The sequence below is a fragment of the Anomaloglossus baeobatrachus genome, chromosome 1, assembly GCF_048569485.1.
Source record: "Anomaloglossus baeobatrachus isolate aAnoBae1 chromosome 1, aAnoBae1.hap1, whole genome shotgun sequence".
NCBI lineage: Eukaryota > Metazoa > Chordata > Amphibia > Anura > Aromobatidae > Anomaloglossus > Anomaloglossus baeobatrachus.
Window position 1 is genome coordinate 33,745,319 of NC_134353.1, and position 25,180 is coordinate 33,770,498.

The 25,180-nt window shown below is 44.9% G+C and overlaps 1 protein-coding gene across 1 annotated transcript in view; it reads left to right on the plus strand.

Moving 5' to 3' along the window:
* LOC142243624 (vomeronasal type-2 receptor 26-like) overlaps nt 1-25,180 on the plus strand; it is a 200,767-nt gene that overhangs the window by 132,313 nt on the left and 43,274 nt on the right. Inside the window, exon 2 of the mRNA XM_075316068.1 lies at nt 17,239-17,443. Coding sequence (XP_075172183.1) covers nt 17,239-17,443 — 205 coding nt within the window. The remainder of the gene's footprint in view (nt 1-17,238; nt 17,444-25,180) is intronic.

Below are 25,180 nucleotides of genomic sequence, written 5' to 3' on the forward strand. Positions count from 1 at the left end.
ATAATTGCGTTCCAGAAATGGAAAGGAGTGTAGAATGCCCAAGTGTGGTACCTTGCTTGGCAGCAAAGGAACACTAACTTAGTATTCCAGACAATTTAGGATAGCAGAAAAAGTGTCAGCTCTTTGGGCAAAAGTGGACAGGTGGGTACAATGACCGTGTTTTGTGGGTACCAGGACAGTAAAGGAAGCCTCACTTTCTATCCCTCCTAATGATCAAATGCAGCAAGGAATTACCTGAGTTTGCTATAAAATTAGCGTAGCAAAATGTGCATGAGGGTAGAATGCAGAGGTGCTTGAGATTGCTTGGCACAAGTGGCACAGAAATGGAGTACAACAGCCACTTTTTGGATGCCACAAAGTTTTAGCTGTGTTTGCTAGTATAATAGCTTAGTAAAAATGAGCAGTAGGGTGTAATGCAGAGGTGCTTGAGATTGCTTGGCACAAGTGCGACCCAAATGGAGTACATCAGCCACTTTTTGGATGCCACTAAGTTTCTGCTGTGTTTGTTAGTATAATAGCTTAGTAAAAGTGTGCAGGAGGGTGTAATGCCGAGGTGCTGGAAATAGCTTGGCACCAGTGGACAGTAATGGAGTACAACAGCCACTTTTTGGATGCCACTAACTGGCAGCATTTTTTGCTATTATTATAGCTAATTAAAAATGAGTTTGAGGGTGCAATGCAGAGGTGCTGGAAATAGCTTGGCACCAGTGGGACACTAATGAAGTCCAACAGCCACTTTTTGGATGCCACTAACTTGCAGCATTTTTTGCTAATATTATAGCTAATTAAAAAATGGGCAGGAGAATGTAATGCAGATGTGCTGATAATTGCTTGCCACCAGAGGGGCACAAATGGAGTACAACAGCCACTTTTTGGATGCCACTAACTTGCAGCATTTTTTGCTAAATCTATAGCTAATTAAAAAATGGGCAGGAGAATGTAATGCAGACGTGCTGATAATTGCTTGCCACCAGAGGGGCACAAATGGAGTACAACAGCCACTTTTTGGATGCCACTAACTGGCAGCATTTTTTGCTATTATTATAGCTAATTAAAAATGAGCAGGAGGGTGTCATGCAGAGTTTCTGGAAATTGCTTGCCACCAGAGGGGCACAAATGGAGTACAACAGCCACTTTTTGGATGCCACTAACTGGCAGCATTTTTTGCTATTATTATAGCTAATTAAAAATGAGCAGGAGGGTGTCATGCCGAGTTTCTGGAAATTGCTTGCCACCAGAGGGGCACAAATGGAGTACAACAGCCACTTTTTGGATGCCACTAACTGGCAGCATTTTTTGCTATTATTATAGCTAATTAAAAATGAGCAGGAGGGTGTAATGCAGAGTTTCTTGAAATTGCTTGCCACCAGAGGGGCACAAATGGAATACAAAAGCCACTTTTTGGATGCCACTAACTTGCAACATTTTTTGCTAATATTATAGCTAATTAAAATATGGGCAGGAGAATGTAATGCAGACGTGCTGGAAATTGCTTGCCACCAGAGGGGCACAAATGGAATACAAAAGCCACTTTTTGGATGCCACTAACTTGCAGCAATTTTTGCTAATATTATAGCTAATTAAAATATGGGCAGGAGAATGTAATGCAGACGTGCTGGAAATTGCTTGCCACCAGAGGGGCACAAATGGAGTACAACAGCCACTTTTTGGATGCCACTAACTGGCAGCATTTTTTGCTATTATTATAGCTAATTAAAAATGAGCAGGAGGGTGTAATGCAGAGTTTCTTGAAATTGCTTGCCACCAGAGGGGCACAAATGGAATACAAAAGCCACTTTTTGGATGCCACTAACTTGCAACATTTTTTGCTAATATTATAGCTAATTAAAATATGGGCAGGAGAATGTAATGCAGACGTGCTGGAAATTGCTTGCCACCAGAGGGGCACAAATGGAATACAAAAGCCACTTTTTGGATGCCACTAACTTGCAGCATTTTTTGCCAATATTATAGCTAATTAAAAAATGGGCAGGAGAATGTAATGCGGAATCTGGATAAATTGCCTGGGCTTCAACTTCAGTCTGCTGAAGAGCGCCCTCTAGTCTGGAATTACACCCAAAGGTGTAGCTTACTTTGCGGCCTCATATCTCGGGAACCAAACATGTCACCGGGTCATGTGACCCCTTAAAATTTAAGTCTGAACCTGGCCGAGCTAATGGGACATAAACCGCAATTCGGGGTCCCCTGGAAACGACGGCAATGCACCCCAAAAAGATGGCCATGTTTGAACCCCGATTACTTCTAAACGTGGGGTCCTAGAGCTTCGGGGATGGTCTCGTTGGGATCAGGGTGAAGAAATCCAGGGGGGTCTATACAAGCATTCTGCTAAATGCTTTAGATTAGGAGATATTTGGCTCCAACTGTCACCTGTGGACTTTGCACTATATATATATATATATATATTTATTTTTTTTTTCATTCTGCGAGGGTTGGCTATATGGACATAATTGTAGCTTTTACCCAACCCTCACGGTCTGCTTAACAGCGCCCCCTAGTCTGGAATTACACCCAAAGATGTAGCTTACTTTGCGGCCTCATATCTCGGGAAACAAACATGTCACCGGGTCATGTAACCCCTTAAAATTTAAGTCTGAACCTTGCCGAGCTAATGGGATGTATACCGCAATTCGGGGATCCCGGGAAACGACGGCAATGCGCCCCAAAAAGACGGCCATGTTTGAACCCCCGATAACTTCTTAACGCGGGGTACTAGAGCTTCTGGGATGGTCTCGTTTGAATTGGGGTGAAGGAATCTAGGGGGGTCTATGCAGGCACTCCGCTAAATGCTTTAGATTAGGAGATATTTGGCTCCAACTGTCACCTGTGGACTTCACTATATTTTTTTTTTTTTTATTATTCTGCGAGGGTTGGCTATATGGACATAATTGTGGCTTTTACCCAACTCTCACGGTCTGCTCAACAGCGCCCCCTAGTCTGGAATTACACCCAAAGGTGTAGCTTACTTTGCGGCCTCATATCTCAGGAACCAAACATGTCACCGGGTCATGTGACCCCTTAAAATTTAAGTCTGAACCTGGCCGAGCTAATGGGACGTATATCGCAATTCGGGGTCCCCGGGGAACGACGGCAATGCGCCCTAAAAAGACGGCCATGTTTGAACCCCGATAACTTCTGAACGCGGAGTTCTAGAGCTTCGGGGATGGTCTCGTTGGAATCGGGGTGAAAAAATCTAGGGGGGTCTTTACAGGCATTTCTCTAAATGCTTTAGATTACGAGATATTTGGCTCTAACTGTCAACTGTGGTCTTTGAAAAAAAAAAAATGTTTAATATAATGCAATGAACGAGGGATGGTTATTTTGCATCATTTGGATGGAATTGTAGCTTTTACCCATCTCTGGAATGTTAAAACACATTAAAATAGCAACAGCGCCATCTGGTGTTTTTACATTTCTGTATTAAAAAAGAAACTTGTGGACAACAGTGCCATCGTTTGGACATTTAAGAGAATACATGTAAAAAAAAAAACCAGTTGTGAGAGTTGGGTAAATGCCAGAATTTGAGCCAAATACCGAAACTTACGCGTTCGCTTTTTTTCGCGTTTTTTTCCTCCTAGACCCCTTTAGAAGTCATATTTCATAGTATCATAGTATCATAGTATCATAGTATCATAGTTTTTAAGGTTGAAGGGAGACTCTAAGTCCATCTAGTTCAACCCGTAGCCTAACATGTTGATCCAGAGGAAGGCAAAAAACCCCAATGTGGCAAACAAGTTCCAATGGGGAAAAAATTTCCTTCCTGACTCCACATCCGGCAATCAGACTAGTTCCCTGGATCAATACCCTGTCATAAAATCTAATATACATAACTGGTTATATTAAATTTTTCAAGAAAGGCATCCAGGCTCTGCTTAAATGTTAGTAGTGAATCACTCATTACAACATCATGTGGCAGAGAGTTCCATAGTCTCACTGCTCGTACAGTAAAGAATCCTCGTCTGTGATTATGATTAAACCTTCTTTCCTCAAGACGTAGCGGATGCCCCCGTGTTCCAGTCGCAGGCCTAGGTGTAAATAGATCTTTGGAAAGGTCTCTGTACTGTCCCCTCATATATTTATACATTGTGATTAGATCCCCCCTAAGCCTTCGTTTTTCCAGACTAAATAACCCCAAGTTTAATAACCTGTCTTGGTATTGCAGCCCACCCATTCCTCTAATAATCTTGGTCGCTCTTCTCTGCACCCTCTCCAGTTCAGCTATATTTCCGGACGCCTTTTGCGCCGTTTCGAGCCCGATCGCTCCCGGACCGTGTAACGGAAATTGGCCTCTCCCACGGCATCTGAGCGTCTCGTGGTACCGCAAAAACATTTGCCCCACCCCTCGGCCCATAGAGACCATTATAGAGAGAGAGTGAATCCCCAGAAATGACTCTGAATATTTTTAAATAAATCTCAATGCATTTGTTGCCGACCGGCAACAGCTCAGAGTCAAGCCTCCGTTGCCGATGGGCAACAGACGAAAAATCCCATGTTAAATGTGTTGACGATCGGCAACATACCCCCCAGAGTCAACCTCCAAAATTTTAGGCTTCCAATCTGGATAAATTGCCTGGGCTCACCACGTACGTCTTGGGGATCTTGTCGTGTCCCGCAGCCAGCGTTCTCTCGGAACGTATCCTCAGTGCTGCTGGGGGTGTGCTGACAGATAAGCACATGCGTCTGTCCACTGAAAATGTGGTCAGACTAACGTTCACCAAGATGAACAAGTCATGGCTCTCAGAGGACTTTTCTTCCCCTGGGTCATCCAGGGGAGGCGAAAGGCACGCGTATTTTTGAGAGTGCTTCATGCCCTGGCTGCAGGCCATCGTCAGGGCAATGTGACACACGTGCCTTGTGTGGCTCACGTGCTGAATCTAGTTCTCCAGCAATTTTTAAAACACCATCCCGGCCTACATGGCCTTGTGCAGCGGGCACGCTTTGCTATGTGCTCACTTCCATCGTTCGCACACAGCAGCTCAACAACTTTTGTCGCTACAGAAGTCTTTAGGTCTGGTGGTTAAACGCCTGAAATGCGATGTGCCGACACGCAGGAATTTGAATCTCTACATGTTGCAGCGTTTGTGGCAGCACCGCTGAACCCTGCTGCAATACGTTATGACATATAGCCTGGGCTAACTTGATCCAGAGGTGGTGCAGATCACGCTGCTGGAGTGGTGTCAGATCAAGGACCTATGCACCCTTCTACACAGTTTACAAATGTCGATGAAGATGTTTATCACTGGCGATGCCATTCTCAGCGTGACAATTCTGGTCATCTACAAGATGGAGCACACTGTATGCATTATTCGGAGTCAGGTGTTGGTCCAAGAGGAAGGTGAGCAAGTACAGTAGGAGTCATATGCAGAAGGGATAATAAGATCTACGAGGTCCAGATGGTCAGCGGCACCTAGGCGGCAGTTATGGTGGTGGAGAGGGATAAACAAGGGTGCATACTATCAGCAAAAAGTGTTGAGGAAGGTGCAAGAGCCCATGAAGAAATGGAAGACGAACTGGCGATGGGCATGTAAGACTCGGCAGATGAGTGAGAGCTTGCTCAAATTTTGGTTTTGCGAGGTTGGGGGGAGAGGGCAGAGGAAGGAGGCACGATTCTCACCTCTCTGCCACCAACACACCAAGGACTTGGTCCTCCTGGATGCACAAGACACATGAGCGCCTTCTTGCTGCACTACCTACAACATGACCCTCGGATTATACGAATTCGAAGTAATGCTGACTACTAGGTTGCCACACTGTTAGATCCCCGGTACAAGACAAAATTTGGCAAAATAATTCCTGCCATAGAAAGGGACGCACGTATACAGGAGTATCTGCAGAAGGTGGTACGCAATCTTAGATCTGCTTTTCCACTAAACACCAGTGCTGCACAGAGTGAATCTCAAAGCTTTGTCATGGATAGGAGGAAATGGGCTTTTACTTGTACACATCTGAGGGACCGAGGGCTGGCTGCTATGCTGAGATGGCATTGAGTACGGTGTCCCTGCAGAGTTGCACTTTTGGTAATATACAAAATGAGTTGAAAATGGACAGATGCTGGTGGAAAGGGGAATAGGTGTGTTGGAAAGGGGAAAAAAGATTTTGTCCGTGGGTTTGGTGGTTAAGCAAGAGTAACATTTGCTGAAGAAACACCATCTGTTACTGAGGGACTGGCAGATTTGGATAAGGTGGTATATACTATGTTACCGCTATATAACGAAAATTATAAGAAAAGAAAGAGAAAGGTATATATCCCCATCAGCAGTCAATGTCCACCGTGCTCCCAGATGGAAAAAGAGAGGTTGGCAACTGGAGGGTTAAGTGGAGGATACAGAGCTGTGTGGCTATGAAACCAATAGTAGCCTGAACCGAGTTAGACTCCACTCGGATCTGGAGACTGGGAGCCCTGTTACCGTCACAGGGTCCACACGCCCACCCAGCCCAGGAACTCCCTGTTAACAACACAGGGGCATTGAGTACGCTGACCGTGTGCGTAGGGGCCACACCTGTGGACAGCAGGCGCATCAGCAGGCCTGTTAATGCCACTGTAGTATGACAAATCCCAAGCACACAATCAAATGCAAGAGGGTAATGCAAAAAGTGCTTTTGTAACATCCAGTATCTAGCTTAAACCTAAGTTGCAATACCCATATGATAACAGTTGCATTGTCTATTCTGTTGCCTCCTCCTGGTTCTGCCCTCCCAGATAAGACCTCTTTGCCCATTTTATTACCTATGTATTATGTTCCATAATTTGCCATGTTTTTTCCATGCCATCCATCTCTTGTGGATCAGAACTTGAAGGCACAGTGTATCTGTGTATTGCTCACCGTCACACTCTTTTGATTGACAAGTACATCAGCGCGTGCTTATGGCTACTGTACTGTTTGCTTTTTCTTTTGCCTACGGTGCTTATTCTTTTATCTCTCTCCCCATTCAGCAAGTTACTCTTGAAAAGCAAAACGCCCTACCTGTGGCTCGTTTCTTGGACGTTTAATCCGTCTATATACACAGCTCTCTCATAATGTATGTGTATATATACTCTTTGTAAATACGTATGTATATTTTGCTATGATTGATCACTCTCTGGTGTGTAAATAATCTTTATCATTTTCTCATAGGCGAGACCTTCACAAAGGCCTAACATAGGCCGAAACGTTGGCTTGGCTTTGCTCTATTGGTAGTGTCATTTTCTTTCTGCTTGTAATCCTTCAATAAAAAAGCTCTTTTTGCATTACCCTCTTGCATTTGATTGTGTGCTTGGAATTTGTCATACTATTGTAGCGTTCTTTATATAGGCACCTCCTTTATACCAGCGGTTGAGCCCAGCTTTACTCCTAACTTGTTAATGCCACTGGGCTGCACAAGCAGGACTGGTAGGACAGGAGCTGGTGTTAACCGTTCTGCGTTACCAGCTGTGGTGGCGGCCTACATCTACGCCCTATCCCTGCCTACCTCTGGCCTAAAGCCGCAATGGGTTCAACGCATGGAGGTGTGCTCTTTCAGAGCATAATAGAAGACTGCGCACCTCCTTGTTCTCTCCAGCCCCTTTTATAACCTGGGTCCGCCCCAAACCAGGGTGGACCACAATGCACCTCCTGGAGACAAAAGCAAAGTGAGACGTCATGAGTGGCATAACTAGCGTCCTATTTGGAACCGCAACTTCAATGATGACCTCATGGCTGCCACGACCCAAACACCTCACCAGTCATCGTCTGACCATCAATAATGAGGTGACAAGTTATAGGGGCGGGCCTCTGCAAGCGATTTGGGAGTGGCCTGGCCACATCATCAGGACACCTGATGCCCTGTGGTCTATATGGGCCCCCCACATCAGGGGCAGGGCCAAAGAATTCATTACCGGACCTAGTCTCTGCTGCATTAAGTGCCTGAGCATGCTCAGTAGCATGAAATTCAGTCTCCGAAAAAAGACTATCAGCTTTAGCATGGTGTCTAGGCACAACACAGGACTTAGACCCGGCACGGAGTGCAAGTACCTGTGCAAAGAGGATTTTCGCACTAAGTGTGGGAGCATGCGCTGTAGCCCGAAATGAAGACTTAGCCTTAGGAATGGCACAGTCAGGCTGAGCATACTCACTAGGCGAAACACTGGAGTTTGGCTGCGGCTGGGGTAAATCGGCACACGAATGCGCACTAGTAGCCTCTCCAAACTGAGACGTGGAGGAGAAAGCAGCCAGCTGGACAACCCGAGGCACAGCCCTAAATGGCAGCTGACGCCTGGGCGCAACTGAAACTGCAGCAGGCTGTTTGCGTTTAAGGCTGTACCGTTTTGTAACAACAAGTACCATCCAAAAGAACAGGTGTACTTCTTCCCATGGATAATCTGATATGATCCCTTTTTACACGGACACGACCATCACTAACAAATGTAGATAAGGCCAAAACAGCAGCTGCTTCAATGGATCTCAAGTGCGCCATAAAGTGGCCTCTCCACCTCAAGTTCAAGATCCCAAATACTCCATTCCTCTGTGGTGTCAACCCAATCGCACTTGCTTCCTAACAGCTCTCGTTTCCACCAGCCCTGCTGAGTATGGGGTAACAGAGATGATTGAGTCTGCATATGTTCAGTCACACTATAGCCTGGGAATCAGAGGTGTGCTCCAAAGCTGCAGTGAGTACAGACAGGAAGTTATTATTATTTTATTATTATTGATTTATAGAGCACCATTGATTCCATGGTGCTGTACATGAGAAGGGGGTTACATACAGAATACATATATAAGTAACTATAGACAGACTGGTACAGAGGGAAGAGGGCCCTGCCCTTGCGGGATTACATTCTAAAGGATTTTTTGGAGGAGACAGTAGGAGTGGTGTAGGTTGAGCGTCAGGTACGTACGGTGGTGGTGTCATTGAAGCTTATAGTCATTTCTGAACAGATGAGTTTTCAGATTCAGTTTGAAGCTTGCTGGTGTAGCAGCTAATCTGACGTGTTGAGGTAGCGAGTTCCAGGAGACAGGGGAAATGATCTGCGCAGATGTCCAGAAGCTTTGTGAGTGGGATCCAGGCCCCGATGAAGAAGGTGCTGAGCCTAATCTACACCCTCATTTCCAAAAAGTAAATCCTCCTGGTGGAGACAATGGGGGACATGATGAGGAGCACAGATACCTGATTGGAACGACAACTTTACTATTCGGTCAGGGCAGGAAGAGGTTGTCTCAGAGGACTCAGGACGAGGGGAATGAAAACACACAGGGTGATTGATGAGGTTAGAGACCACACTTACTGTCAAACAAAAGTCAGCCAGTCAATGAGGTCAGCAGAGGAGGTGGAGGAGGATGCTACTGACGACGAGGTTACGTTGCGTCTTCCTGGCCAGAGACAAAGTACTGGAAGCACGTCAACAACTGAATCCTTTGCCACAACTTTGCCTCTGGAGCAGAAGTCGTGTTGGCTATGCAGGTCGCATGGGCTGTAAGCCTTGCCTAGCCTGTGAATTTTTGGACATCGCAAAGGATCACCCAAAACATGGAATCTGTAAGATTTGTCATCAATCTGTAAGTAGAAGGCAAAAACTCACACCTTTGAGTACTTCCTCCACGAAGTGTCACATGGATATGAATTGAAAGCGTGAAGGTGTATTGCTCAGCTTTTGCCACTGTCAATGCAACATGCTTATTTGCCGTTCATTGCATGCATTGTTGCAGACTACATATAAGGGGCTGCTGTTCTTTGGATCTGCCTTTGTTTGGTCACTATAGCAATAGCAAATTGCTCTTCGGGTGTGGACTTGGAGATGAATCTATGAACAGAAGGAAAAGCTAAAGGTGTGTGTTACAGCAAGGAGCCACCGTGGAAACACTTTGTTCAATTGTGAGGGGAGTCGTGTAGGAGTTTGGTCAAGAGCACCGTAAAGCCAGTGAGCAGCATCCTGTACCACAGACCAACATTCTTACGGTGCTGTCTATACTGTTTCCCGTGAGAGGAGCGTAAGATCTGTATTTCTGGCAACTGGACATCACAGTACACGGGTACGGTAGGCTGTGCCCAGACAATAATGCGGTCACGCAACACTTTGTTTTATTAGCAAAACAGATATCTGTTCTGGGTAGGCCAACTATATAGACAATAAGACTTGCTGCCTCTGCACTGTCAAATTGTCACGTACAGTTTAAATCATAGAGGGACAGCGACACATGTTTGCATTGACTGTTGCTTTTCAAGATTTCCATGACTGTGTTGCAGAGCTGTGTGGTTTGCATTCACACGGTTATCATCTGCCTTATCTGTGAGGCTTTAGCTAACAAGGGTATTCAGGGGGGTAATGTGTTTTGTCTATGTTTAGGTAGATAACTTGGAAGCTCTTGTGATGTGCCACTGGTAAGTCATGTTCGCGCACACACACACACACACACACACACACACACACACACAATTACTGCTACACAGAGGGATTAGCAGGTAGTAGGCAACAGAATAGATTGTTCAATTATTTCAATTGTATGCATGGTTCTTATTGTTTGTTTTGGTAAAGTTAAACAATCATTTATCAACCCAACTGCCTAGAATCCTTTTCCTGTTGCCTGGTTTTGCTGCATACTGGGGAGCCCACCCTGTACACGAGTTAAAATGAAGCATAAGTCGCAATGTGAATTTTACTGTGCTACTATGCGGCCTAGCGTGCCTGTGCAACCACCGCCTGCCCCATCAAGTGCATCTGCGTGCTCTTCATCCTCTGTTACTGTGAGGACAGCAGTCACACATGGTTTTTCACACTGAACTTCCACCCCTATACCCGCAACAGGGAGTGTGATTGGCAGGTCATCACTTGTTTTGGAAGTGGAAACAGATGGTATTGTTGAGCTGTCAGACATCGAGAAAACCAACATTGGATGCAGGCTACATTATATCAACACCTGCACCTTCGTCACAGATTGGCTGGACTACCTGCATTTAATAATAGCATTCCAGAAATGGAAAGGAGTGTAGAATGCACATGTGTTGTACCTTGCTTGGCAGCAAAGGAACACTAACATAGTATTCCAGACAATTTTAGGAAGGCAGAAAAAGAGTCAGCTCTTTGGGCAAATTAAATAGCGTGGCAAAAGTGGACAGGTGGGTACAGTGGCCGTGTTCTGTGGGTACCAGGACAGTAAAAGAAGCCTCACTTTCTATCCCTCCTAATGATCAAATGCAGCAAGGAATTCCCGGAGTTTGCTATAAAATTAGCATAGCAAAATGTGCATGAGGGTGTCATGCAGAGGTGCTTCAAATAGATTTGCACCATTGGGACACTAATGGAAGTCCAACAGCCACTTCTTGTATGCCACTAAATGCCAGCATTTTTTGCTATTATTATAGCTTATTAAAAACAGAGCAGGAGGGTGTCATGCAGAGGTGCTAGAAATAGCTTGGCACCAGTGGGACAATAATGAAGTCCAACAGCCACTTTTAGGATGCCACTAAGTTTCCTCAATGTTTGCTAGTATAATGGCTTAGTAACAATGAGTTTGAGTGTGCAAAGGGCAGGAGGGTACAGTGGCAGGGTTGTGGGTCTGGGTAGAGGAAAGGAAGCCTCCCTTTCTATCCCTCCTAATGGAGAAATGCAGCGAGGAAATCCCTGACCTTAGCTACAAAGACGCTGTCATCTTGTGTAGCTGTTAAAATCTGTTTTCACGGACCTGACTGTCACCTATGGCTCTGACCCTGCTGGTATTAGCCCTTACAAGGGCTGAAAGAAACTTCTATCCCTATTCTGTATAGTGCTGTGTAGAGAGCGTACACAGCAGTATCGGAGACAGGAGCTGCGCCAGCAGTGACTGACACCAAGACGCAGAAGGCAGATAATGGCGTGCTGGAGGAAAATGTCCGTTTTTATAATGCAGGGACATGTGACATGGACATCCTATCACTCATGCTGTTGCTTCTCTGGCTAAAAGTCCACTTAGCTGTGTGTGTCTGGGATTGGCTGACATGCTGGCCCGCCCCACTACACGCGCGCGCTTAGGGAAGGAAGACAAGGGAAAAAAAATGTCGATCGCCATTATCCAAACAGCAGTAATCTGAATGCGCTGTTCCCGCACACTATACACTGAAATTTCATAATAGTGTGAGTCACACAGTGACTTACACTATTACAGCGGAAAGCCAGCTAGTAATTAGCTTGTCTTTTTGCTGCTAGAACCGTTCTCGAACGTATCTAGAACTATCGAGCTTTAGCAAAAAGCTCGAGTTCTAGTTCGATCTAGAACAGCCCCCAAAATCACTCGAGCCGCGAACTGGAGAACCTCGAACCGCGTTCAACTCTAGTCATGACGTTTAGCCTGGGCCAACGAGATGCAGAGGTGGGGCAGATCACCCTAATGGAGTAGTCTCAGATCAAGGACCTATGCATCCTTCTGCACAGTTTCGACATGGTGACGAATATGTTTAGCGCTGACAATGCCATTATCAGCATGACAATTCCAGTCATTTACATGCTGGAGCACATGCTAAACACTATTTGGAGTCAAGGGGTGGGACAACAGGAAGGGGAGGAACTACAGGAGGATTCATATGCGCAAGACACAACAACATCACCAAGGTCCAGACGTTCATCATCACCAACGCGGCAGGCATGGGACCATGGGGGACAGGGATCAACAAGGGCGCATGGTAGCAGGCGAAATGTTGAGGAAGGTGCAGGAGAACATGAAGAAATGGAGGACGAACTGTTCATGGACATGGAAGACTCAGCGGATGAGGGAGACCTTGGTCAAATTTCTGTTGAAAGAGGTTGAGGGGAGATGTCAGAGGAAGAAAGAACGGTTAGCACCTCTATGCCACAAACACAGCGTGGACTTGGTCCGCATGGCTGTGCAAGACACATGAGCGCCTTCTTGCTGCACTACCTCCAACATGACCCTCGTATTGTCAAAATTAGAAGTGATGATGACTACTGGCTTGCCACACTATTAGATCCCCGGTACAAGTCCAAATTTTGTGACATAATTCCAGCCATAGAAAGGGACGCACGTATGCAGGAGTATCAGCAGAAGCTGTTACTCGATCTTAGCTCGGCTTTTCCACCAAACAACCGTGCAGGTGCAGGGAGTGAATCTCCCAGTTGTAACTTGACAAACATGGGACGGTCTCATCATCTTCAACAGTCTACCCATACCAGTAGCACCGTATCTGGTGCTGGTAACAGCAATTTTATTGAATCTTTCATAATTTTTTTAGACCGTCCTTTGCAAGGCCACCAGAGACAACAAGTCTGACACATAGTCAACGGCTGGAGAGGATGATACAGGAGTATCTCCAAATGAACATCGATGCCATTACTTTGCAAATGGAGCCTTGCTCATTTTGGGCTTCAAATCTTGAAAAATGGCCAGAGCTCTCAACTTACGCCTTGGAGATTTTGTCGTGTCCAGCTGCCAGCGTTGTCTCTGAACGTGTCTTCAGTGCTGCTGGGTGTGTGCTGACAGATAAGCGCATGCGTCTGTCCAGTGACAATGTGAACAGACTAGCGTTCATTAAAATGAACAAGTCATGGATCCACAATGAATTTACTACCCCTGTGTCATCCTGGGGAGAGTAAATGCTTGTGGATTTGGAATGTGCTTGATGCAAATCAAAACATCCTGTTTGCAACTAGGGCACAAGTGCTGCCACTGATGGGGTTGTCTGTGTGGCCCAATTTTTGGAAAAAAGGGAGACTCCGCTTGGAGTAACCCTTGCTATCATTGTTTTTAAAAATGATCCAAGATGAACAGATCTGGGATCAGGAAAGACTTTGCTACCTACCCCGGGGTCATCCTGGAAACGGTTAAGTATGGCGTATTTTTGATTGTGCTTGATGCAAATCTAGCTGTGAAGTGTACAACTGGGGCACAAGTGCTGCCACTGAAGGGGTGGGTGTGTGTGGGGCCCAATTTTTGGAAAAAAAGGGAGACTCCGCTTTGAGTAACTCTTGCTTGCTGTGTTTTTTAAAAGGAGCCAAGATGAACAAGTCATGGTTCAGCAAAGACTTTGCTACCTACCCCGGTGTCATCCTGGGGACGGTTAAGTATGGCGTATATTTGAATGTGCTTGATGCAAATCTAGCTGTGAAGTGTACAACTGGGGCACAAGTGCTGCCACTGAAGGGGTGAGTGCCTGTGTGGCCCAATTTCTGGAAAAAAGGGAGACTCCGCTTGGAGTAATCCTTGCTTGCTGTGTTTTTTAAAAGTAGCCAAGATGAACAAGTCATGGTTCAGCAAAGACTTTGCTACCTACTCCGGTGCAATCCTGAGGACGGAAAAGGATGGCGTATTTTTGAATGTGCTTGATGCAAATCTAGCTGTGAAGTGTACAACTGGGGAATACTGCTGCCACTGAAGGGGTGGGTGTGTGTGTGGCCCAATTTTTGGAAAAAAGGGAGAACTCCGCTTGGAGTCACCTTGTGGTGTTTTACATAATTTTAGAAGGGCGTGCCATGCCTATATCTGTGTCTCCTCCTCTTTTTTCTTGTCCAGCTCTTTTGTTTTGCATCAGTATATGTCCTTGTCACCTTCCCATGTGTTTGTGTTGTGTTGTGAGTTGTTTGTTACCTTTTGGACACCTTTGAGGGTGTTTTCTAGGTGTTTTTATGTGTTTATGATTGCCTGCCATTGTTTCCTATGCGGTTTGAGTTCGGTTCGTCGAACGTTCGCCAAACCGAACTCGAACGGGACACCCGTTCGACGAACCGAACTCGAGCCAAACCACGGCTGGTTCGCTCATCTCTAGTCACTGTAGCCCCTAGGGAACACGTCCAGGTCCCGTGCCCCAGGTGTCATTAGTGATCCAGTGCCTTCCTCCGTGCACAGTGTTTCTGTCTGGAGTCCCTATAGTCTGGAACTATCAGAAAAGGTTCTTCTCTTATTAGGCAAAGTCCTTGCCCTTGGGAGCTAGCACGCGGGACCTTAGAGGACTGTTTGTATGGGAGACCCTGTCCCCCTCAGTGTGCTCTCGCCCCAAACCCTGTCGTGCTTGGCACCAGTCAGTCGTTGTTGCTAGCTGAGGCTGGCTACCGTCTCTTCTGGCCCTGGGTCACTGCTTGCGACCCTCCATCTCCCTCCAGCTCCTCACACTTCAGGAGCTCTCTCTACACTCTCTAAGCTCTTCTCTCCACTTCCTCCCTCCCACCAGTCTGCCTGACAGTCATGGTGTGAGGTGCATGTTGGGATTTGTAGTGCTGATGGTCTGACAACTGTATCTTGGTTCCTGAAACCATGGGGGGTGGGCCCTGCACCATGAAAGGAGAGGATGCAGGACCCTGATATAGTTAGGGGTGTCACACATGCTTCTGGAAACATGCAACCCGTAAATTGAGTAAGCTCACCTCACTAAAATAATACCAATAATACCAAACATGTGGATGCTAACTGTGGTTTTGGCCCATTGTGGGTATCAGAAGGGTGGGAGGCATTTGTATTTTGGAGCTCAGATCTTGAGGATTTCTTTTTTGAGGAAGGGAGTCATAGCATTTTTCCAGAGCCTTTGTGATACCAGATACATTGAAGACGCCTATATTTCAATTAACAGATTATGGACCTGGGTGGGGACTTGTGTTTTTGTGGGTTTAGTTGAATGCTATTTAATGATTTGGGTACAGAACATTTTGGATCAGTTCACTTTTCTCTGTGCTCTATCCTGAGCACGTAGGTCGGTGTTTCCATCTACATCTCCGAAATACATGATTCAGGTGAAATCCCCAATGGATCCATTCACTATAATGAACCGGCAGAATTACTCCGGACTTCAATATCTGTTCAATGGTGTCTGTCATTTCAAAGGTGAACAAAACTGCTGAAAACTGGACTTTAATGCAGCCTTAAAAAGACATGTAAAGAGATGGATACCGCAGCACCACAGGCCAGATGGTAGTTTGAAGTGACTCACCCTGGCTCATTACAGTGAATTTTCTATTGGGAATATTGTCTGAATCACGTTTTTTTAAAGATTTACACGTAATCCCGAATGTAAGCGCTCAGCGTAGTGCGCAGGATAAATATGAGCTGCAGCGTACTGTGTTCTCTGGGAACCAGAAAAAAAACAAATCTACAGCAGTTGAAAAATTATCATTATTTACTTATTTTTTGTGCCATTCACCTTGCCGGGAACAGCACAGGCACCACACCTCGCAGTGAGAGCCAGGTCTGAGCTACAAGATAAGCCACAGAACCAGTGGTGATTGTGCGGGTACAGCATCTGAACCCTTTCCACCAGAAAATAGGTGAAAATATTTTGGACATTAATTTCCTGGCCATTCAATTTTATTACTATAGTTTTTATTATTAAGGGCACGTTACACGCTACGATTTATCAAACGATATGTGGTCGGGCTCACGTCATTAGTGACGCACATCCGGCCTTGTTTGACATATTGTAGTGTGTAACACAAATGAGCGACTGTGAACGAGCAAAAATACTCACCTTATCGTTGCTCGTTGACACGTCGCTCATTTTAAAAAAAATCGTATGTCCTTCTGTGCTTCGGTTGTTCATCGTTAGCGAGGCAGCACACATCGCTCCGTGTGACACCACGGGAACAATGAACTGCAGCTTACCTGCGGTCACCGGCAATGCGGAAGGAAGGAGGTGGGCGGGATGTTTACGTCCCGGTCATCTCCGCCCCTCTGCTTCTATTGGCCGGCCGCTGTGTGATGTCGCTGTGACGCCGAACATCCCTCCTCCTTCAGGAAGAGGATGTTTGCCGCCCACAGCGATGTTGTTCGGGAGGTAAGTACGTGTGACGGGGGTTACCGAGTTTGTGCGACACGTGCAACAAATTGCCTGTATCGCACAAACGACGGGGCGGGTGCGATCGCACATGCGAACGCACGATAAATTGATACGTGTAAAGCAGCCTTTAACGATGCAATTTAAGCAAATTTATTAACCCCAAATACATTTTTGGAGAATGTTTGGAAAACCCAACAGTTTTGAATTTCCAAAGATCTGGTCGTTTGGACATATGTGCGGTTTTGCCAGGAATTAGTTAACAAGAACATTTTATTTAGTCACTTGTCAAAAAAAAAAAGTTGGTCCCATCTGGTGAGTTTAATATTAAAGTTTGACTTAATTACATATTTTAAGTAAACAAAGAGAATATATAATTTGTGAATTGTTGCTCGCTGCAGCACAGATGCTGAATGTTATTGACCCATTGCTGATATCGGATCCCTCAATTCTACGGACAAAGCATATTTCTCAAAGACTGATTTTGACAAAGTAATTTCACAATTTATTTTCATCCAGCCATGATCACTGTTATCACCCTGTGGCTTACTCTTTGTATGACTTTGGCATTATCACCGACATGTAAGCTGACAATGAATAAGGCAGTAGAAGAATATGAATATTATCAGCACGGGGATATTATAATTGGAGGAATATTCACAGTTAATTTAAACATGGATGATCTTCTAACATCTTCAAATCAAACAGTAATGTTTTGTAATGGGTAAGTCAAAATGGAAAATTGCTTTCACATCTGTGTGGTAGGGTGAACTTGCTGGGCCTAGGTCTTTTTTAAGCTTTTGTAATAACGAGCGTATAACAATCATGGAATTGATTTTTGATCAAGACAAGGCATTTAAAAAAATAACAGACAAGGCTAAGTTCACATGTCTAGTAATCATGTTAGAACAGACAGTGTCGGACTGGATACCGGAGGAATCTCCAGTAATACCAGTCCTGGCCGCGGTTACCTGCACTGAACTCCGGAGCTGTCACCTGAGCTCCGGAGTGCAGCCTGGACTGAACTCGGGGTTTGCAGGACTGAACCGCGAGAACTGACTGATTCCCCGGCGATTGCAGTTCAGTTCATGGCAGCTGAGGACAGGTCGGGTTGAACTCTAAAGCTTTCACATGAGCTCTGGGGTTTAGCCCGGTCTGTCCGCAGCTGTGACATAAACTGAACTGCATTTGCCATGGAATCAGTGGGCGCTCACGATTCAGTCCTGCAAACCCTGAGTTCAGTCCAGGCTATAATCCGGAGCTCAGGTGAGAGCTCCAGAGATCAGTGCAGGTAATCGTGGCCAAGTCTGGTATTACTGGAGATTCCTCTGGTAGCCAGTCCGACACTAAGAACAGATCCAGCAGTAATCTGATGGCAAAAAATAATTTATTTGTCCATTTTGAAAAATTGATTTCTGCAAGATCTGTTTTTTGGGCGTCTATGGAAAATGGATCTGTTAACTGATTGCTATTTATCTTCCATTTGAAACTGATCCAATAAGCAAAAAAAATGGATCCTTTACAAATGCAAGAAAATCGGATGGCTAAAGCGCAATCAGTTAACGGATCCATTTTCCATAGAATCCCGTGTTAAAAAAATGGATCATGGAAAAATCATTTTTTTCAAAAAAGTTGTGTTTACACAACTTTTTTTGCCAATGGATTCGTACAGGATCCATTCTAACTGATTATTACTGGATATGTAAACTCAGTATAACAATGTATTGATGCAATTAAAGGCCCCGTTACACGCTACAATTTATCTGACGATATGTTGTCAGGGTCACGGTTTCCATGACGCCCTTCCGTCATCGTTAGCGACGTCATTGCGTGTGACACCTACATGCGACTCCGAACGATCGAAAATTGGGTGAAAATCGTTGATCGTTAACACGTCGTTCAGTTTCAAAATATTGTTCGTCGTTTAGAACGCAGCAGACATATTGCTACGTGTGACACCCTGCCAACGATGAACAACATCCACATGACCGCCTTGGTCAAACAATATCTCGCTGAACGATGTAGCGTCGTTTGTAAAATGTGTACGTGTGACCGCTACTAAACGACCTATATGCGATCTTGGCAAATTGTTGCAACGATCTGGGCATGTCATATCGCTAACGAGATCGCTAGAGATGTCGTTGCGTGTAACAGGGCCTTTAATCAAGTTATACTTGGCAGAAGCATACAGTTAAAGAGATTTTAAAATCTGCAAAAACATGTCTGCTTTCATATATTTTGCAGCTCAGCTCCAATGGCACAACTGTATATAAAATGTATAAAAAAAATATTAAATCTCTGCATTGTGTAATGTTACTAACAATGCCTTACGAAATTATGTATTATATTGCCAAATCTGAATATTCCACTCTTTTATGTTACTTGCTTTTAATTTTATTTTTTGTTTGTTTGCTTTAATAATTTCTAAATATTTTGCTAAAAGAAAATGTAATCTGTATCTTCGATCACTAAAAATGTCTTTCTGTCGAAGCAGGAAGAGTTTTCTTTTCTAGAACATGTTATGTGAAGTATATTTGTTATGTCAAGTTTATATATGAGCAAAATAAATACTTAGTATACGTGGGCACCTAAAATGTTTCAGAGTTGTTTTAGTAGATTATGTGCCTGACCATTTAACTATTTTAGTAATCTATTACTTTCTTGTCCCTCCACTTTTGTCTGTCAATTTCTTTGATTCTTTTTTTCTTTCCACTTGGATAGTTTCTTAAATTACTGTATTTTTCGGATTATAAGATGCACTTTTCCTCCCAAAAATGTGGGAGGAAAATGAGGGGTGAGTCTTATAATCCGAATATAGCTTACCGGAAGCTATGTGTGGCAGGTATCCCAGATGGTCTGTCCACAGTCCAGGCTTCTAATGATGGTGCCCAGAGTCAGTGCATGCGCAGATGGAGCTCTTGGATGAGAGTCTTTGAAGTCTTCACGCCGACAGAGCATCTGGGACACTCACCGCTCCAGCCTGCTCTACCACACAACCACCATAGCTTCCACTGCCAGCACTGACCCATCACCTCTGCCACCGCCAGCACTGACCCGCCTCTGCTGTGAGCACTGACCCGCCACTGCTGCGAGCACTGACCCGCCTCTGCTGCGAGCACTGACCCACCACCGCTGCCAGCACTGACCTGCCGCTACTGCTAGCACTGACCCACTGCCTCTACCAGCACAGCATCTGCCTCCTGTGACCCCGCTAAGACAACACCGGAGTATAAGACGGACCACATTTTTTTTACCCATTTTTATTTCTAAATTTGGTGTGCATCTTATAACCCTGTGCGTTTTATAAAATGAAAAATATGGTATTTGATGATTTGTAGGATGTTTTGTTTAAGTGGAGGAGTGGAGAGGAGTTTGGGTAAAACTGAGAATAATGAGTAAAGAAAATCTAATATGATGTAACTTGTTCACTCCATTTTGTTAACCCCTTAGTAAAGGAGCCAATTTTGACCTTAATGACGAGGCCAATTTTTTAAATCCAACCAGTGTCACTTTTTGAAGTAATAACTCTGAAATGCCTCAGCATATCTCAGTTTTCTGGGACATATTGTATGTTAGTGGTAAATTTATGTCAATATTTTTGCGTTTATTTGTGAAACTATCAGAATTTTGAAATGTTGCCATTTTCCAACTATCAAATTTTTTATCTATAATCTAGCTAGTCATGTTGTACAAAATAATCAATAAATAGCATTTCCCATATGTCTACTTTACATTTACAAACTGAAAGACAGAGAAGAGCAAATGGGGCCTTACTGGGTAAACAGGAAGGGGTGAAACACTTTAAAGGCTCACGTTGTTAGGTTGTGAAGAAGTCACATGCACTGGCAAGCATATAAAACACAGCTGCTGCAGCCCTTCATTGTTTTAGATTGTAAAACTGTGACAGAAAAGATTAATTCTGCACTGCCATAGAGAACGGGACAATCCAGGAATGTCTTACTGGTGATTCATTGGATAATGTGTTTCGGAGATTTCAACTCCTTCATCAGGTCCAATCACAATCTTGTTCTTCACAGCAGCTCAACAATAACCCTTTCTGTCACAGCTTTAGGCCGGCTTTGCATACTACAGGTGCAGGTGCGATGTCGGTGGGGTCACATCGAAAGTGACGCACATCCGGCGTCACTTGCGATGTCGTAGTGTGTAAATCCTTTTAGATACGATGAACGAGCGCAAAAGCGTCGTTATCATATCATCAGTGTATTCTCCGACATTTCCATAATGCTGGTGCAGCGACAGGTACGATGTTGTTTCTCACTCCTGCGGCAGCACACATCGCTGTGTGTAAAGCCGCAGAAGCGAGGAACATCACCTTACCTGCGTCCCGGCTGCTATGAGAAGGAAGGAGGTGGGCGGGATGTTTAAATCCTGCTCATCTCCGCCCCTCCGCTGCTATTGGCCGTCTGCCCTGTGACATCGCTGTGACGCCGCACGACCCGCCCCCTTAGAAAGGAGGCAGTTCACCGGCCAGAGCGACGTCGCAGGACAGGTAAATGCATGTGAAGCTGGCGTAGCAATAATGTTCGCTACGCCAGCAATCACAAGATATCGCAGCTGCGACGGGGGCGGGGACTATTGCGCTCGACATTGCAGCATCGGCATGCGATGTCGTAAGTACCCCTTAAAGTCTACTTTGCATCTGCATCATTTTTCAAACATCATTTTATTTTGTTGGGTTCTTTGCAGGAGTAAAATTTTAGCAGCAATTTCTCATTTTTTCACAACATTTACAATCCTGTTTTTTTGGGACCTATTAAGATTTATATGGCCTTTGAGGGGCCTATATATTGGAAAATCCCCAAAAGTGGTACCATTTTAAAAACTGTACCCCTGTACTTAAAAACTGCTGCCATAAAAAAAATGTAACCCTTCAAGTGCTACATAGGAATTAATGCAAAGTATAATTTAAAAAAAATGATTTTTTTTTTGTCTAAAATGTTGATTAGCCCCAAATTTTAGCATGACATGAAAATAGATAGCATAACAAAATGGTATCTATTATTTGTTACGTAGTTTCTTCTGAGCATGATGAGGCCCATCAGGTCATCAAAAAACCTCTGTTTCAACAAACAGTAAGGGGTACTTTGCACGCTGTGACATTGCTAGCCGATTGTAGCTATGCCGGGCGCGATAGTCCCCGCCCCCGTCGCAGATGCGATCTCTTGTGGTAGGTGCCGTTGCGAACATTATCGCTACGGCCGCTTCACATGCACTCACCTGCCCTGCGACGTCGCTCTGCCCGGCGACCCGCCTCCTTTCTAAGGGGGCGGGTCGTGCAGCGTCACAGCGACGTCACACGGCAGGCGGCCAATAGAAGCGAAGGGGCAGAGATGAGCGGGACATAAACATCCCGCCCACCTCCTTCCTTTCTCATTGCAGGCGGGACGCAGGTAAGGAGATGTTCCTCGATCCTACGGCTTCAGACACAGCGATGTGCGCTGCCACAGGAACGAGGAACAACATCGTACCTGTCGCTGCAGCAAAATTATTGAAATGACCGATACTACACAGATCACCGATTTTCGATGCTTTTGCGATCGTTTATCGGTGCGTCTGGGCTTTACACGTTGCGAAGTCATTACCGTCGCCGGATGTGCATCACTTTCGATTTGACCCCGACGATATCGCAGTAGCGATGTCGCAACGTGCAAAGTATCCCTAAGGCTTGGAAGGGAAGTAGCATGATTTGATTTTTAGAATACAAATTTGGCAGAAATAGATTTTTGCATTTGCAGCTTTCCCAGTAATACTACATACAAGTTTTAAAATCTTTCACTGTGTCAGAACAGCTGCAAACGGTAATCTAAGTGATACAACATTGAACTAAGGACCTTTTTGCCTACATTATGCTGCTCTCAGATGAGGTATCAAAAACCTGCTGACAGATTCTCTTAAATTATCTATATATCACTTTACTAGAGAAAATTGCATACAACATATATAGTCATGGCCAAAAGTGTTAGCACCCTTGAAATTGTTCCAGAAAATTAAGTATTTCTCTCAGAAAATTTATAGCAATTACACATGTTTTGTCATATGTATGTTTATTTCCTTTGTGTATATAGAACAAAACAATAAAGGCAGAGAAAAAATGCAATTTGGACAGAATTTTACACAAAACCTCATGTCATGTCCACTCAATCTCCCCTGTAGCAAGTAACAGGTGTAACCAGATAAAAAGGGGAGAAGTTGACCCAATCTGCGACGAGTGTATGTAGTAGGATGGGGGTCAATGTACCAGTATGTGTGATCATATGTACCAGCATGGAGGGCTATGTGCCAGGATGAGATGCCAAGTAAGAGGATGGGGGGCCATGTACCAGGATAGGGGGCAATGTACCAGGATGGGGGATACTATTTTCCAGGATGGTGGCCATGTACCAGGTTGGTGGATAATTTATATAATACTAGAGGATAGGGCCCATATACCAGCATGGGAGGCCATAAGTAGGGGCTGGAATTGATTAATAGCATTTCAACTAATTTTAATGGGGAAATTTAATTTGACATAAGAGCAACTTGAGTTAAAAGCTTGAAGAGTTAAGAACAAATTAAACTAGCAAGTAAAGGTATTACTGTGTAGCTGTAACCCATGTGAATTTTGTCTGTTGGGGGCAATATTAATTTATTCATCAGTGCCGTTAAAAAGTTGCAATGAGGAATAAGGTCCTTGAATGTTCACCGTTAAAAGACATATCAGCGATTGTTAAGCAGTTAATATGGAAGAAATGCTTTTTACAAAAAAAAAACAACAATCCACAGAAGTAATCTCTAAATCTATCAAGTAATCAGCCATGTGTTACGTCACCGGCAGAGTCTGCTCCAGCGACTTCTGCTCCGATCACCAGGGACACCGTGTTCCTGCCGTGGATGGTGCTGGTGATGGGAGAGGCGTCGATGCCAGGGGCACTGGTGGGCGCAGGCTCCGTTCATCCACTGAGCTGGGTTATCTTGGGATCTGCAGTACCACTGGCTAGCTGTGGGTGGTGTCTGTCTTCCAGCTGAAGTTGCCAGCATTCAGCTACAGCCAATGGGAAGACACCACACCGTTCTTATTCCCTCTCCTGTCACATGACCACTGCCAGAGATAGTTCTGATTTCCTGGCTTCTAGTCCGCCCTATTCTGTTTTGTGATTCTTGTGTGCTGACTTTTGCGTGTTTGCTGACTACCCTTCTGCTTGCTGTTTTTGTACCTCGTTGCCCGATCCGGATTTGACCTCTTCTCCGTTTTCTGATTACGTCCTTGTCTGCTGATTCTGTCCCTGTTCTGCTATTCCTGGTTTGACCCTGACTGACGACTACTCTCATCGGACTGCAGCCTTCCACAGGTTCCACATTAATTTATTCATCAGTGCCGTTAAAAAGTTGCAATGAGGAATACGGTCCTTGAATGTTCGCCGTTAAAAGGCATATCTCCAGAGCCCTGTGTGATTCCAAATCCTTGTATAGGGGTTAAAGGGTAGAGATGAGCGAACCGATGGTGGTTTGGCTCGAGTTCGGTTCGCCAAACGGAGGTCTCGTTCGAGTTCGGTTCGGCGAACCGGTTCGGCGAACCACTCGAACTGCATAGGAAATAATGTGAGGCAATCACAAACACATAAAAACACCTAGAAAACACCCTCAAAGGTGTCCAAAAGGTGACAAACAACTCACAACACAACACAAACACATGGGAAAGTGACAAGAACAAATTCTCATGCGAAAACAAAACAGTGTTACGAGGAAAAAGAGGACGAGACACAGATATAGGCACGGCATGCCCTTCTAAAATCATGTATAAAACTGCAAGGGGACGCCAAGCAGAGTCTCTCTTTTTTCCAAAAATTGGGCCCCACAGACACCACTTCAGTAGCAGCACTTGTGACCCAGTTGCAAACTGGACAGGTAGATTTTAATCAAGCACATTCAAAAATACGCCATCCTTAACCGTCCTCAGGATTGCACCAGGGTAGGTAGCATAGTCTTTGCTGAACCATGACTTGTTCATCTTGGCTCCTTTTAAAAAACACTGTAAGCAAGGGTTACTCCAAGCGGAGTCTCCCTTTTTTCCAAAAATTGGGCCACACAGACACCCACCCATTCAGTGGCAGCACTTGTGCCCCAGATGTACACTTCACAGGTAGATTTGCATCAAGCACATTCCAAATCCACAAGCATTTACTCTCCCCAGGATTACACAGGGGTAGTAAATTCTTTGTGGATCCATGACTTGTTCATTTTGATGAACGTTAGTCTGTCCACATTGTCACTGGACAGACGCGTGCGCTTATCTGTCAGCACACACCCAGCAGCACTGAAGACACGTTCAGAGACAACGCTGGCAGCTGGACACGACAAAATCTCCAAGGCGTAAGTGGAGAGCTCTGGCCATTTTTCAAGATTTGAAGCCCAAAATGAGCAAGACTCCAGTTGCAAAGTCATGGCATCGATGTTCATTTGG